Consider the following 14,068-nt stretch of genomic DNA (forward strand, 5'->3'; position numbering starts at 1 on the left):
GGCATGCAGTAAAAATTTGAGTGTGATGTAAGCTTGGACCTTAAATCCTACTGAAGAGCTCCTAATATTCTTCCCTTTAAGCAATTTCAAATTACCGGTATTGAAATCAGCCTCCTCCATTTTGAAAATGAAGACAGGGGAAATGTCACTGGTGACGTCACGAGTTTGACCAGGCGGTAATACTAAGCATGCGCTAATTATTTTGCGAAGCGAGTTTGACCCGGCAGTAATTCAAGGCCGGCGCATTCAAAGAAATACGGTATGTATTATTGTGTTTCAAAATCGAAAATGGGAATTACAGGTAAGTTATCCAAGTGGAAAACACCGTCCAATGTTTGGACAGGTGGGTCAGTTGCACATGCGTAGTGGCTACTTCTCGTATCCTCGTCTGTGACTGACCCAGAACAACCAAAGGAGAAAACCGACGTACAATGGACCAAGAAAATGTGTCACTTTCCAAATCCCTGGATATTATAAAAAATACAAGGGTAACTCTTGACCTCGAAAAACTGGTTTTGACGACACTTACACCGATAATTTATTTCTTTTTTCTGTGGTTCCTGGTCACTCAGACCAGGACCCCTTAAAAAAAAGACACTCCGCATGTTTTCACTCGTTCTTTTATTCCCCATTTTTTTTAATTTTTAAACACATTAATACATTTGGATGAATAAATTAGTTGTATTTTCTCTGTAAAAAAAAACAACGATATACGAACATATAATATTTCTAATCCCGGGCACCGTCCAAGTCTCGCGATATTATCATTGTATCCGGATAGTAACTTGAACAATTTTCGTCAGGTTTGTAAGTATAGTACTTACTTTGCATGCTGCAATACCGAAACAAAAATAAACGAACATGTCACATTTAAAGATATATCAGTCGTTTCCGGTGCTAGTGGCAGCATTTAACTGTAAAGTCCGTCGTTGCTTCGATTCAATGTTGCCATGGTTACGCAGTTGGCGCTTCCACTAGGGACGCGGGAAAGCCGTCAAACATGGCGAGGAAAAAACAAACCAAGGACAAGGCAGAGAAGACCACCTCTGAAGTTGAAGAGGCGGCCCCGGTACAAGCAGGTAGATGTCAAGTAATATTTGGTGACGACTGTCAACTCCAATGGTTTAATTTTTATTGACAACTGCATGTGAAATCTAACTACTTGTTCCACAGCAGCAACTACGAATGAAACACCGGCTACTCGAACGTTTGGTGAGTAGATTTTGTGAATTTGAGCCTTTAAATGTAGCCTTACCCACAAACTATGTCTACCAAGGGCCTGCTTACAGCAAATTGACCCATTCTCGGCACTTATGTTAAATTAATCCAATGTACAAAACCCCAGACCAGTGAAGTTGACACGTTGTGTAATTCGTAAATAAAAACAGAATCCATCCATCCATTTTGTACCGTTTATTCCCTTTTGGGGTCGCTGTCGCCTATCTCAGCTTTAATCGGGCGGAAGGCGGTGTACACCCTGGACAAGTCGCCACCTCATCGCAGGGCCAACACAGATAGACGGACAACATTCACACTCACATTCACACACTAGGGCCAATTTAGTTTTGCCAATCAACCTATCCCCAGGTGCATGTCTTTGGAAGTGGGAGGAAGCCGGAGTACCCGGAGGGAACCCACGCATTCACGGGGAGAACATGCAAACTCCACACAGAAAGATCCCGAGCCTGGGATTGAACCCAGGACTGCAGGACCTTTGCATTGTGAGGCAGACGCACTAACCCCTCTTCCACCGTGAAGCCCAGAACAGAATACAATTATTTGTAAATCCTTTTCAACTTATATTCAATTGAATAGACTGCAAAGACAAGATATTGGACGTTCAAACTGAGATTTTTTTGGGGAAAATAATCATTAACTTTGAATTTAATGGCAGGAACACATTGCAAAAAAATTGGCACAGGGGCATTTTTACCACTGTGTTACATGGCCTTTCCTTTTAACAACACTCAGTAAACGTTTGGCAACTGAGGAGACCAATTTTTGAAGCTTTCAGGTGGAATTATTTCCCATTCTTGCTTGATGTACAGCTTAAGTTGTTCAACAGTCCAGGGTCTCCGTTGTGTTATTTTAGGATTCATATTGCGACTGGACTACACGCAGGCCCCGCTAGTACCCACACTCTTTTACTATGAAGCGATGCTGTTCTAACACATGGCTTGGTATTGTCTTGCTGAAATAAGCAGGGGCGTCCATGATAACATTGCATGAATGGCAACATATGTTGCTACGAAATCTGTATGTACCTTTTCAGCATTAATGGTGCCTTCACAGATGTGTAATTTACCCATGCCTTGGGCACTAATACACCCCCATTCCATCACAGATGCTGGCTTTTGAACTTTGAGCCGGAATGTTCTTTTCCTCTTTGCTCCGGAGGACACAACAACATCCACAGTTTCCAAAAACAATTTGAAATGTGGACTCGTCAAACCACAGAATACTTTTCTACTTTGCATCAGTCCATCTTAGATAAGCTCGACTGGCAGGGTTTCTGGGTGTTGTTGATAAATAACTTTCGCTTTGCATAGTAATAAATGATAAATGGGTTGTACTTGTATAGCGCTTTTCTACCTTCAAGGTACTCAAAGCGCTTTGACACTACTTCCACATTTACCCATTCACACACATTCACACACTGATGGAGGGAGCTGCCATGCAAGGCGCTAACCAGCACCCATCAGGAGCAAGGGTGAAGTGTCTTGCTCAGGACACAACGGGCGTGACGAGGTTGGTACTAGGTGGGGATTGAACCAGGGACCCTCGGGTTGTGCAAGGCCACTCTTCCACTGCGCCACGCCGTAGTAGAGTTTTAACCTGCACTTACAGATGTAGCGACAAACTGTAGTTACCGACAGTGGTTTTCTGAAGTGTTCCTGTGCCCATGTGGTGATATGTTTTACACACTGATGTCGCTTTATGATGCGGAACCGCCTGGGGGATCTAAGGTCTGTAACATCATCGCTTACGCACAATGATTTCTCCAGATTCTCTCAAACATTTGATGATCCTGGCGAGTCATACCGAAGACTATAAAAATGGGACCCATTACCTCCCTGCTTGGCACTCAGCATCAAGGGTTGGAATTGGGGGTTAAGTCACCACAAATGATTCCCGGGGGCGGCAACCAGGGGGTGAAAAAGAGTGATGGGTCAAATGCAGAGAATAATTTGGCCACACTGTGTGTGTGTGTGTGTGTGTGTGTGTGTGTGTGTGACAATCATTGGTACTTTAACTTAATATTACGGACCGTAGATGGTGAAATTTCTAAATCCCTTGCAATAGCTCGTTGAGAAATGTTGTTCTCAAACTGTTAGACAATTTACCCACGCATTTGTTCACAAAGTGGTGACCCTCGCCCCATCCTTGTTTGTGAATGACTGACCATTTCATGGAAGCTGCTTTTATACCCAATCATGGCACCCACCTGTTCCCAATTCGCCTGTTCACCTGTGGGATGTTCCAAATAAGTGTTTGATGAGCATTCCTCAACTTTCTCAGTCTTTTTTTACCACTTGTGCCAGCTTTTTTGAAACATGTTGCAGGCATCAAATTTCAAATTAGCTAATAGTTGTAAAAAATAAAGTTTTCCAGTCCGAACGTTAAGTATCTTGTCTTTGCAGTCAATTCAATTGAATATAGGTTGAAAAGGATTTGCCAATGATTGTATTCTGTTTTTATGTATGATTTACACAATTTGCCAACTTCACTGGTTTTGGGTTTTGTATGTTGGTCAGTATTCAGGAAGCTAAGATGTGTGAACATCCCCATCCTAGTTTCTGTTCCAGGTGGAAAGGCAATAGTGCAATATCTAGTAATATAACTCATTAATAATGCATTTTACTAAATGCTGAGGGACAATGAAAAACATCCTGCTACTCAATTAACCCCCAACTCCAAGCTGCACTGTGGACACCCACGCCTTACAACATGAGTTTGAAATGTATTTTTTCTGTCAACCTGATCCTCACAGATGGTTATCAGTGTTCTGGCAATGTGACAACCGATTTTCCTGCGCTCTGTGCTCTTTTGGATATGAAAACTATTCCAACGTTGAAGACCAAATCTGCCTCCTCCACCTCAGAATTCAAGGAAGGTAAACACAGCCTTCTTATGTTACACAAATGAGTACATACTGTATGTACGTCAGTGATAACTGCAGAGGAATATTTGAAGTGAAATACATTTTGAAGTCGATCAAACTGAACAACAGTTTTGAGAAAAAGTCATCTCTAGAGTCTCACTGCAGTGATGGGTAGTTTGCAAACGATATTTAAGAGTATATGCAGGAATGGTGAGATAAATGAGCTGCATGGATCAAAAGCTAAGGCACTTTGTGTTTTTGAATGCCAATCTTTGCTGAAGACGAACAAAAACTTACCTAGATGCTGCTTTGTCTTTCAGTTTTGCTAGTTTTAAACAGATTGATAGATAATTATACTTGTATTCATCCCACAATGGGGATATTATATGGCTGTACGTACAGTAACAGAAGTAAAACGTAATGAAAAATGTAAAAATACTAATAAATAATATACATAGCTCACTACATTGTGAACTAAGGATTATGCTTTGCTGTATTTGTAAAAATAAAACAAACACCACTATCTTAACACTGGTACTGCACACTAAGAAAAATATCACAAATTAGTGATTACACACATTGTGTGATTGTATTTGTAATGTTGTGTTGTTTCACTGTAAATAGTCATATATTTACAAATAGTACACACAATATTTAATTTATACTTATTTTGGTAATATACTAATCAACCCAAAAAATCTTTGGAGCCATTTTGTAGCCAAAAGGTTAATTTTAGGGTGACACAATTAGTATTTCAGATGTCAAACACCCTTTATGTATGACATTGAGCCAGACATCAGTTTATCTCATGAAGCGTGTGTTTTGCTTTTTATTTTGCTTTATGACAAACACAGAACCAGAAATGGAATTTATGATTCTGATGGGATGTGCTTGGAACAGCTCAGCAAGGTCCTGAAGGGTGCATGGGGTTTGTAAAGGGGGTCAAAGTCGTAAACCACACTTCCTGAATCTGATATTTGATTGTCTGACAGAGTTTCCACTCTTAAACTCTTGAAAATACCTTACTGGGGGTTACTGTACCATGACCCTGGCCTGCGAATCCCGAGGCACTGTCCCCAATGTCCATACCATGTTGATGTTACCAATTAGCTTTTTTTTTAGCCACCTCAGTGATCTTAGCCTTCACGTCTTTGGAAGGTGTGTCGGTGGGATTTATTTAGGTGTAAGACATTTTTTCTCCACTAACACTCAATGTCCTGGGTGCCAGGTCTGCAGCACCCCATTCCACTAGTGTTGGCCAGACGTCGCTCTCCATCACCTCAACCACGCAATAGACTTTTAATTTCATCCCACGCACAAGTTTTTTGCCTCAGCAATTGCCTAAGCTGTGTTCAATTTGGCATTTTCTAGTGCCATCAGCTGCCTAGACAGGACTTATTTTTCAGCATGATGGCACCAGTCGTTTCAGGGACGCCACTACAACTGTAACGGCTAGATTTTGAGGGCATGTTTTGGAATACTGTTTCATTTGTGTGTTTTAAGAGTGGTAAATGTCTGGTTTGGACCTGAGGAGTTTATTTTCCCATACAAGGCACAAGTCCAATCAGGACTAAAGAAAATCATTAGAAACAGTCGTTGTAATGATGCACAGTACTTCTACACCTCTACTAACTAAGACCATAATAATAAACACATGTTTAGGAAATCCCTTCAATCATGGTGAAGGTAGGAATTCATTATGGGGATCTTGTATTGAATGTCATAAATAAATGATAAATGGGTTGTACTTGTATAGCGCTTTTCTACCTTCAAGGTACTCAAAGCGCTTTGACACTACTTCCACATTTACCCATTCACACACACATTCACACACTGATGGAGGGAGCTGCCATGCAAGGCGCTAACCAGCACCCATCAGGAGCAAGGGCGAAGTGTCTTGCTCAGGACACAACGGACGTGACGAAGTTGGTACTAGGTGGGATTTGAACCAGGGACCCTCGGGTTGCACACGGCCACTCTCCCACTGCGCCACGCCGTCCCTAAGATTGAACAGTTGTATCTAATGCTGTAATGTGGCTTGGTGGTGTATGTGATAAGTCTTTATTTGATCATTTCATCTTTCTTTAGGTGGCAGACTGTCCCACAAAAAGGCTGCACGTGATGTGTTAAAGCCAAGTCTGCAAGTGGAGCTTGAGAATGGAGACCCTTACAGCACTAAGACCATGAAGGTTTTTGGTGAAGAATCATTACAAACACACATCAAACACATACTGACAGTATATGTTTACGTTATTGTTTTCCTTTTATTTTAACTTCTGCAATAAACAGGGGCTCACATTATTATTATTATTATTATTAAATATTGTATATTATTGGATCAATGTTATTTCTAAAAGTCATTAAGGTACGGTAAAAAAATTAATTTCTCTGTAAAAAATGCAATTTGGTAAAATAGTCTTATAAGTTTACTTTCCATAACTGCAGGCTGAACACAGGTGTCAGCTGGCGGGCTTGTATTTTTAATTTTTTTTTTTTTTTAAATATGGCCATTTGCATAGTTTAGTATTCATATACAGTACAGGCCAAATGTTTGGACACACCTTCTCCTCATTCATGTGGACTTATGTACTTAACAAAAAAAGGTGAAATAACTAAAAACATATCTTATATTCTAGTTTCTTCTAAATAGTCTGATTACTGTTTAGCACACTTTTGACATTCTCTCAAAGAGCTTCGAGCACACCTGTGAAGTGAAAACCATTTCAGGTGACTACCTCTTGAAGCTCATCGAGAGAAGGCCAAGAGTGTGCGAAAAAGTAATTTGTTACATTTGTTACAACTTTGTGACATGATACAATGCAAATTAATTAACATATAAATGTGACAGATTGTAGCCAAATGGCTGATTTACACCTGCATCTCATTACAAAGCAAACACGCCCATGGCTCCCACTAATTCAGCAATAAAGTGAGTTGAATTTTTTCTTCACTTATTTTTGCTGTATTTATCGGGCACAAGTGGAAAGCCGGTCCCTGAAAACAATGCCTACATCAAACCGGTCCGTGGTGCAAAAAAAGTTGGGGACCACACTGCCCTATGTCACCTGCTTTCATTGAGGGCCACATTGCAGTTATAAGTATGCTGAGAGAGACACTTGTAACAGTAAATATGTATTAATTTTAATTATATTATTACACAATTACTGTCTTTCTATCCATCCATACATCTATCCATTCATCCCTCTTCTTCCGCTTATCCGAGGTAGTTCTATATATATATATATATATATATATATATATTTGGGCTGGGCAACGATTACAAATTTTGATCAAAGTTAATCGCACTATTTCTCCGATTAATCGCGATTAACTGCATTGTATACGCAAAGCCCAATAATGAATTCAAAAGTAGTGTGTAATGCACCTTTATTGGAATATTCTTCCACATGAACAAAAGCGCCAAAACATTTGTTGTGCAGACACAATTTAAAACAGTCCTTGTTAAACAGTAGCAGTTAAATAGCATATTTTATGAAAATCAACTCAAAAAATGTAAATACAAACATTTAAGCTTATTGCCACTGCCAGGGTATTTAAGTTATCCTGTTTGTTATGGAAAATAAATATAATCTACATACAAATCTCTGAGCCACAATCATAACATCTGAACAGGCAATTTCTGAGGTAACAGCAGAAACATTTTTTTTATCAGGGTCTTATGTTTAAAAAACCTATATTATAGGTAGTGGGCTGTTTTAGGGAATTTTTGATCAAATTATCTGTAGTAGCAATATTAATAATGTTGTGTTTATTCTGCGTAGTGCACTTAAAATAATTATGACCATATCTAGGAATTGATATGATGGGAATTTTCCGATTGTTTGCTTGGTGCTTTGATAAACTGAACGCATATGAATGGTACTATTTGTGATGTTATGAGCCAGGGAAAAAAAGAACTACCCTACCCAGCATGCAACAGGAGTGACGAGCATGCGCGGTAGCCCGGTATAGGTTGTGTCGCCATGACGGTATCTTGTATGTTGTGATATGCACGCTCTGAAAGCAAACGTTAAGAACTCAGCCAACACTCCTCATCTGCATTAGTCATAAATAGACAGACAACACAAATACTCCGCTGCTTCACAAGCCGCTAGATGTAGCCGGCAAAGTATTCCCATGCTAGCTAGCCGGTCTAGCAAACACGCGTCATTCAGTCCAAAACGGCCCGATCTATCCACATTCAGAATTGTCTGGCGGTCGTAAGTGATCCTGGAGTGACCACGCTGTAAGCCAGCCATGAAATTTGCGGAATTGTCCGGTATTTTTGCCAAATGTTCCATCTTTACCAAGAGCCCCTCGACGCCGAAGTACATCCAGGAGATGCCATCTTGTTAAGAAAAGGCGTTAACAAAATAAAAGCATGTAAACAACATACGCAAATGTGCGATAAAATCATTGTCGGCGTTAATAGATTGATGAGTTAACGCGTAATTAACGCATTAATTTGCCCACCCCTAATATATATATATATATATATATATATATATATATATATATATATATATATATATATATATATATATATATATTTATTTTAATTATAATTTGATTTTATTATTTTTTTACATAAAAACCGATGGTTAACTTTGAAATCATAAGTCAGAGTTACAAGCAGATATTTAAGAATTGAATTTGTATTTGAACAAAAATGTTTGGAATATATGTTCATATTATGTTCTTTGCATGATCAGATGATATTATTGTAAAAAGATATGCAATTGTATGCAGTGTATGCAATTTTTCAGTCTAAATTGAAAGAACGAATACAATGAAGTGCTCTATACACACACACTATTTGCAGGCTTTCGCAGGCCACATAAAGCTATGTGGCGGTCCAAATATGGCCCTTAAGGCCTTAAGTTTGACAACAGTGCCTTAGGTGCTTGTTCATGATGGGTTTAGTTACTTCTCTTTAATGTATGAGGAACGTGGTTCTCAACCTGCTCCATTTAAAAAGTGTCTTGACATAACGTCAGTTGCGAATTGTTGCTTTTTAAATACAATTCACCCTCCCTAACTTGGGGGAGCACTGCAGAGCACCAATTGCTCAGTGGAGAACACTGGCATGAGAACCTGTTTTGTCTGCACTAAAGTACAGTGTGCACAACTAGTGCAGGGATAAAATTCAAATTAAATAAAAGTAATATTTTTGTTGGGTACAGTGTGCCAAATATGTACATATGTAAACCAGCACTGATGTCCTTTTTTGCTGCTGTGTTTATTGATAGACATGTAGACTGACCAATGACTGTACAAAGATTCCCATGACTATGTTTCATGACCAATGATGGTACATTGTTGTTTAAATCAGAGATAGTATTGGAAGTTAGGACTTCAGGAGAAAATCAAATCATGGACAATTTAAAATGACTATGAATTTTAGGTGTCACAAACTACGAAACAAAGGTCACTTCATAAGTTCCATCATGCCACAATGTTCTTATAAAGTAATTCCCTAAGAATGTGACAGTATCTTGGTATGCTTCTTCACAGGATGGAAAGCAGAAGAGCCGATTATCAGAGTGTTGAGCAAGATGATTTCTTCCATGCAAACACTGCAGAGCCTTTTGTAAGTTAAGAGTATTATTCTGTACAGTATATATATATTTTTATATACCTGTCCTGTTTGGCAGGTAAATCATGCAGTATGGGTGGACTATATGTTATTTAATTTTTTTTTTTTACCAGAACTGATTTTCTCTACAACAGTTGTGTCAACAGGGTAATAATAATATTAATGAAAGTGATGGTAATATTGTTATATTAATAGTAATAATGACAATGATTACATAACAGTAGGTGCCAAATCAGAGCCTGGGGAGGGATATGAGGCAGAAAACGTTCTTTGTCTGTTTAATTTTCCACTATTGTACAGTTTCTGGCAGGCAGGACTGACTGATCCAATGATTGTCACACTGTCAGACGCCTCATGTTTATGCATGAGCCTCAGGTGAGTTAAGAAGTCTTTTAACCTGACTTGAGTTCAGATCTGTTAATGTTAAAGGATGCTACCATTTTTGTTTATGTAATTTGTACGCTGATTTTTGATAGGATTATAACTTTAGAAGGCAACCCCCTGTTACATCAAAGCCACCACCTTCTTTTGTCTGAAGGAAGTCTGTGAGTGAGAGAAACAAGCTTTCAAAATCACCAATATGTCTGCAAAGATAGATTCATTCCATGTCCTTCTTTGTTTCAAGCCTCACTCATCTAAACCTGCGCAACAACCAAATTAGAGATGAGGGCGCAAATCGTCTTGGGGCTGCACTCTCAACGAGCAGATATGCAAACTGGAGCCTCATTTCACTCAACTTATCATTCAACCATATCGGGGATTCAGGTGCTGCGTATATTGCAAAGGTATCACCCAGGACAGCAAGCGTTTATACAAACATGTCTGCTAATGGTTTGTTTTCATTGTTTTTTTTTGTCATATTCAGGGCCTGCGTTTCAATCGTTCGTTGCTGTTCCTCTCACTTTCCAACAATCAGATTGGTGACTCAGGAGCTACTGAACTTGCCATGGTAGTTAACATGAAATATGCTGTTTATAACTGCACGGTATTTATACTATGGACTTATGCACTGTGTCTATTCTGAGGTTCTTGGCGAGGTTGTGCTTACTCACGAAGAAATTGTTGAAAGGCGAAAACTACTCATGGAGAAAATGCATTGTGTAAGTGTTACTATAGGAGAGCATTGTTCTTATTTTCTCCGAATGCATATTTCATATTAAATACAGAGCTGTGATTCAATTGCGAAATCATGGTGTATAATTTGTATCATGGTTTTCATAGCAATGTTTTTGGTGTGTACAAGTTAATCCTGGTAATTATTTCTCCTAAAACTGGGCCAGTCTAAAATGTCCATCTTCTTTTGCTAAAGCCATTCTTCTGTTGATTCGGATTAATGCTGTTATGATTTAGCCATGCAGAGTGGTAGTTGGATCCCAAAGTACACCAGCTGACAATACTAAAGTAGTGAGTAACAAAAGATGCATACAAAAACCAGAGGGTAATAAACAAAAATACATGCAGGTAAAATATATAAACTAAGGCAGTGATCGTCAACTAGTGGACATAAGGACCTGTTTTCAGTGGGTTGCTGGTCTTTGCCTGGGAGAAAAAAAATCATACAGAAAAATTATTTAGTGGAGGGAAGAGTAAATACACTGAGTGTACAACATGTTTGACTGTGTGTCTACTGTTAGGTGCCATTATTTGTCTAGTGCACCAAAGGTTATTTCTATACGCCAGCCCTGTACAAATCTTTACAAAAATTAGTGGTGTAGTTTTCACTTAATCTTGTTTAAAGCCAACCTGACACAATTGCGCAAAGTTGAGCTTGCCGTGACTCCATTATGTGAAGACATATAACGATATGCAGGTTAAATAATTTAACTATTTACTTAAGAGCAAAAATGGTAGAAACAAAAGGCTAGTGCAGGGGTAGGGAACCTGTGGCTCTTTTGATGGATGCATCTGGCTCTCAGATTAATCTTAGCTGACATTGCTTAACATGATAAGAAATGAATATTTCCACTGGTAATCAGAGTTAAAAATAACGTTCAAAATATAAAACATTCTTCTGCATTTTAATCCATCCATCCGCTTTCAACTGCATCTGTTCAAGAAGTCACATTAATGGTAAGAAGAATTTTATTTATTATTGGTTAGCTTCAGAATAAAAATGTTATTAAAAAGAATACAAGACTTATTATACTCAAAACAGGTTGGTGTTAATTATAAATGCACACATTTAGTTGTATTCAGTGTTAAAAAATATTATATGGCTCTCACGGAAATACATTTTAAAATATTTGGCTTTCATGGCTGTCTCAGCCATAAAAGTTCCCGACCCCTGGTCTAGTGCATAGATGCACACTGACAAAAAGACAATAAAACAATGCTGGCAAGGAACAACAGGTGTACTTTATTAGACTTTATTAAAAGTAAAAACAGGTGTGCTGAAAGGAAACTCAACAAGAAGAAGAACCAAAATCAGAGCACCAAGACAGGAAACGATTTAAAACACAGGAGAATAACTAACAAACTACAAATTGTCAATTGGGATCATGAAATAACCAACAATCGAGTAAAAGCATACTGCCCGCCTTAGCGGACGAAATAGCTCTCATGCCATATTCGCCTATATTTAGGGATTAGGGATATAATATACTCTCCTTTAATAATCAGCAAATATGTATTATCATATGTTCTTTTCTTTGTCGATTCTGCTGGGTAACTGTAATAATTTTTTGGCAAATGTTTTAAGCTTGCTCGTGAATAAAGAAATACATAGCACATATACAGCATATAAATAGTTCAACATATTCACAATAATTCTTTGCTTTTTCAGTCCTCTGCTGCAGTCGATGTTGTCCAATCATCTGTTGCCAATCTGTCTACTGACCAGCTCCCTTCTGTAGCCAGCGCCACTTCACTTAATGCCAACAAAGGGGAGAGCAAAATCACTGCTAAAAAGCGGGTATGATGCAACAAAATATATGATTATTAAATGCATGAATAGTTATAATCCTATACCTCTTAAATGTGTGGTTTTTATTGGTTTGTGTTGTAATTCTGTGAACTAATGTTATCCTTCATTCAAGGAATCTTCAAAACCAGATGGGAAACGTGCTCCAGCCAAAGACCAAAAGTGTCCAAAGAAAGGTAATTAGCTACTTCCTGTAAACATTTGTTTTTAGTTAATGTGTAAATACATTTTCTATGTTTTAATAGATTATTTTTTTTCTTTCAATCGATTACAGCAGAAGGTCAAGACATTGAGGAAAAAACACAAGTGAATGAACCAGAGGTATCATACAGTAGTTTGAGCAAGTTTTTCTTTTACATCATGGAATGATTAAATTCAGTACATTCACCATTTGTGTACTTTCTTCTCCATTAGCACAAAAGACCAGTGGAGATGGCGAGCTTGCTCGTGACTGAGTCGCTAGAGCAGAGGAACGGAGAACTCATTCTGCCGGGAAACACGAGCCTAGCCTCCCTCAACCTCGCAGGTCAGTACATTTTTATCACAGTACAAAAAAGGAAAACTGCACAAAAAATATTTTAAGGAGTGGCAGTGGCTCAGGAGGACCAGGTTGAACGGGTTATAAATGTGACTGTGAAGCAAACCGACAATGGCGGTTTGGACTCTGCTATTGAGTCCTTGATTAAGACACTTTATCCACTTTGCCTCCAGTATTGTCCATGCGCATTGATATTTTCTGGTGGGTTTGAGGCCGTTGGCGTGCATTGAAAGGCACATTTACGTCAGTCAGCCCAGAGATGCTGTGGCTACAGATGTAGCTTGCCATCATTACCAGTGTGGCTGTGAAGTGAATTAATATTGAGCTCAAAGTAAAGCGCTTTGAGAGTTGAGAAAAGGGCTATTTTAATCCTATCACTTAGTACATAAACTTTTCAAGTTCAACCACAATTATAAATAGCTGACCTTTTGAACGTTTTTTTTGGTACCCCTTCTTTTCTGAAACCAAAATTTCCCAAATTTTCTGTTGTACACATGCAATGTGATGTTATGTAAATATTGGATATAACAAGTTCAAGAAAATGCCTCGTGAACTACTGGTTGAAATCCTTTCTGACTTACAGTATGTAAATTTACTCCCAACAGAATTTGCAACCTTTCATATTGAATATTAATATTTAATTCATGAATAATTTAGTCTGAGGAATCCTTTCTTCCATTGCATATCTAATATCAAAGACATGATGAACACACTAAGAAAAGCCAGCCTAGTACAATCTAAGACAAACAAATGCACTAAACACTGTCTGTTATAACATCGTAGCATAATTATCTGATCAATAAATTGCATCTGTGTTTGAAAAACAAGTCATTTTTAGCTGACTTGGGTGGAGGGGGTAGCAGTAGCGGTGGTGTTGGTGACAGCCTACTGTGGTGCAACCGTGTTATTTTA

General features: G+C 38.5%; 1 protein-coding gene across 2 annotated transcripts in view; it reads left to right on the top strand.

Moving 5' to 3' along the window:
* Window positions 1-774: 774 nt before the first annotated feature.
* The window catches only part of lrrc71 (leucine rich repeat containing 71), a 39,401-nt gene continuing 26,107 nt past the window's right edge, over window positions 775-14,068 (top strand). For both annotated transcript variants that reach the window (XM_061882186.1, XM_061882187.1), the window contains exons 1-14: window positions 775-1,079; window positions 1,174-1,212; window positions 3,992-4,114; window positions 6,191-6,298; window positions 9,617-9,692; window positions 9,999-10,073; window positions 10,175-10,243; window positions 10,324-10,483; window positions 10,564-10,647; window positions 10,724-10,798; window positions 12,481-12,609; window positions 12,734-12,794; window positions 12,893-12,939; window positions 13,033-13,144. In XM_061882186.1, the coding sequence (XP_061738170.1) occupies window positions 1,001-1,079; window positions 1,174-1,212; window positions 3,992-4,114; window positions 6,191-6,298; window positions 9,617-9,692; window positions 9,999-10,073; window positions 10,175-10,243; window positions 10,324-10,483; window positions 10,564-10,647; window positions 10,724-10,798; window positions 12,481-12,609; window positions 12,734-12,794; window positions 12,893-12,939; window positions 13,033-13,144 (1,237 nt within the window). In that variant the 5' untranslated portion in view covers window positions 775-1,000. The remainder of the gene's footprint in view (window positions 1,080-1,173; window positions 1,213-3,991; window positions 4,115-6,190; window positions 6,299-9,616; window positions 9,693-9,998; window positions 10,074-10,174; window positions 10,244-10,323; window positions 10,484-10,563; window positions 10,648-10,723; window positions 10,799-12,480; window positions 12,610-12,733; window positions 12,795-12,892; window positions 12,940-13,032; window positions 13,145-14,068) is intronic.

The sequence above is a fragment of the Nerophis ophidion genome, linkage group LG21, assembly GCF_033978795.1.
Source record: "Nerophis ophidion isolate RoL-2023_Sa linkage group LG21, RoL_Noph_v1.0, whole genome shotgun sequence".
NCBI lineage: Eukaryota > Metazoa > Chordata > Actinopteri > Syngnathiformes > Syngnathidae > Nerophis > Nerophis ophidion.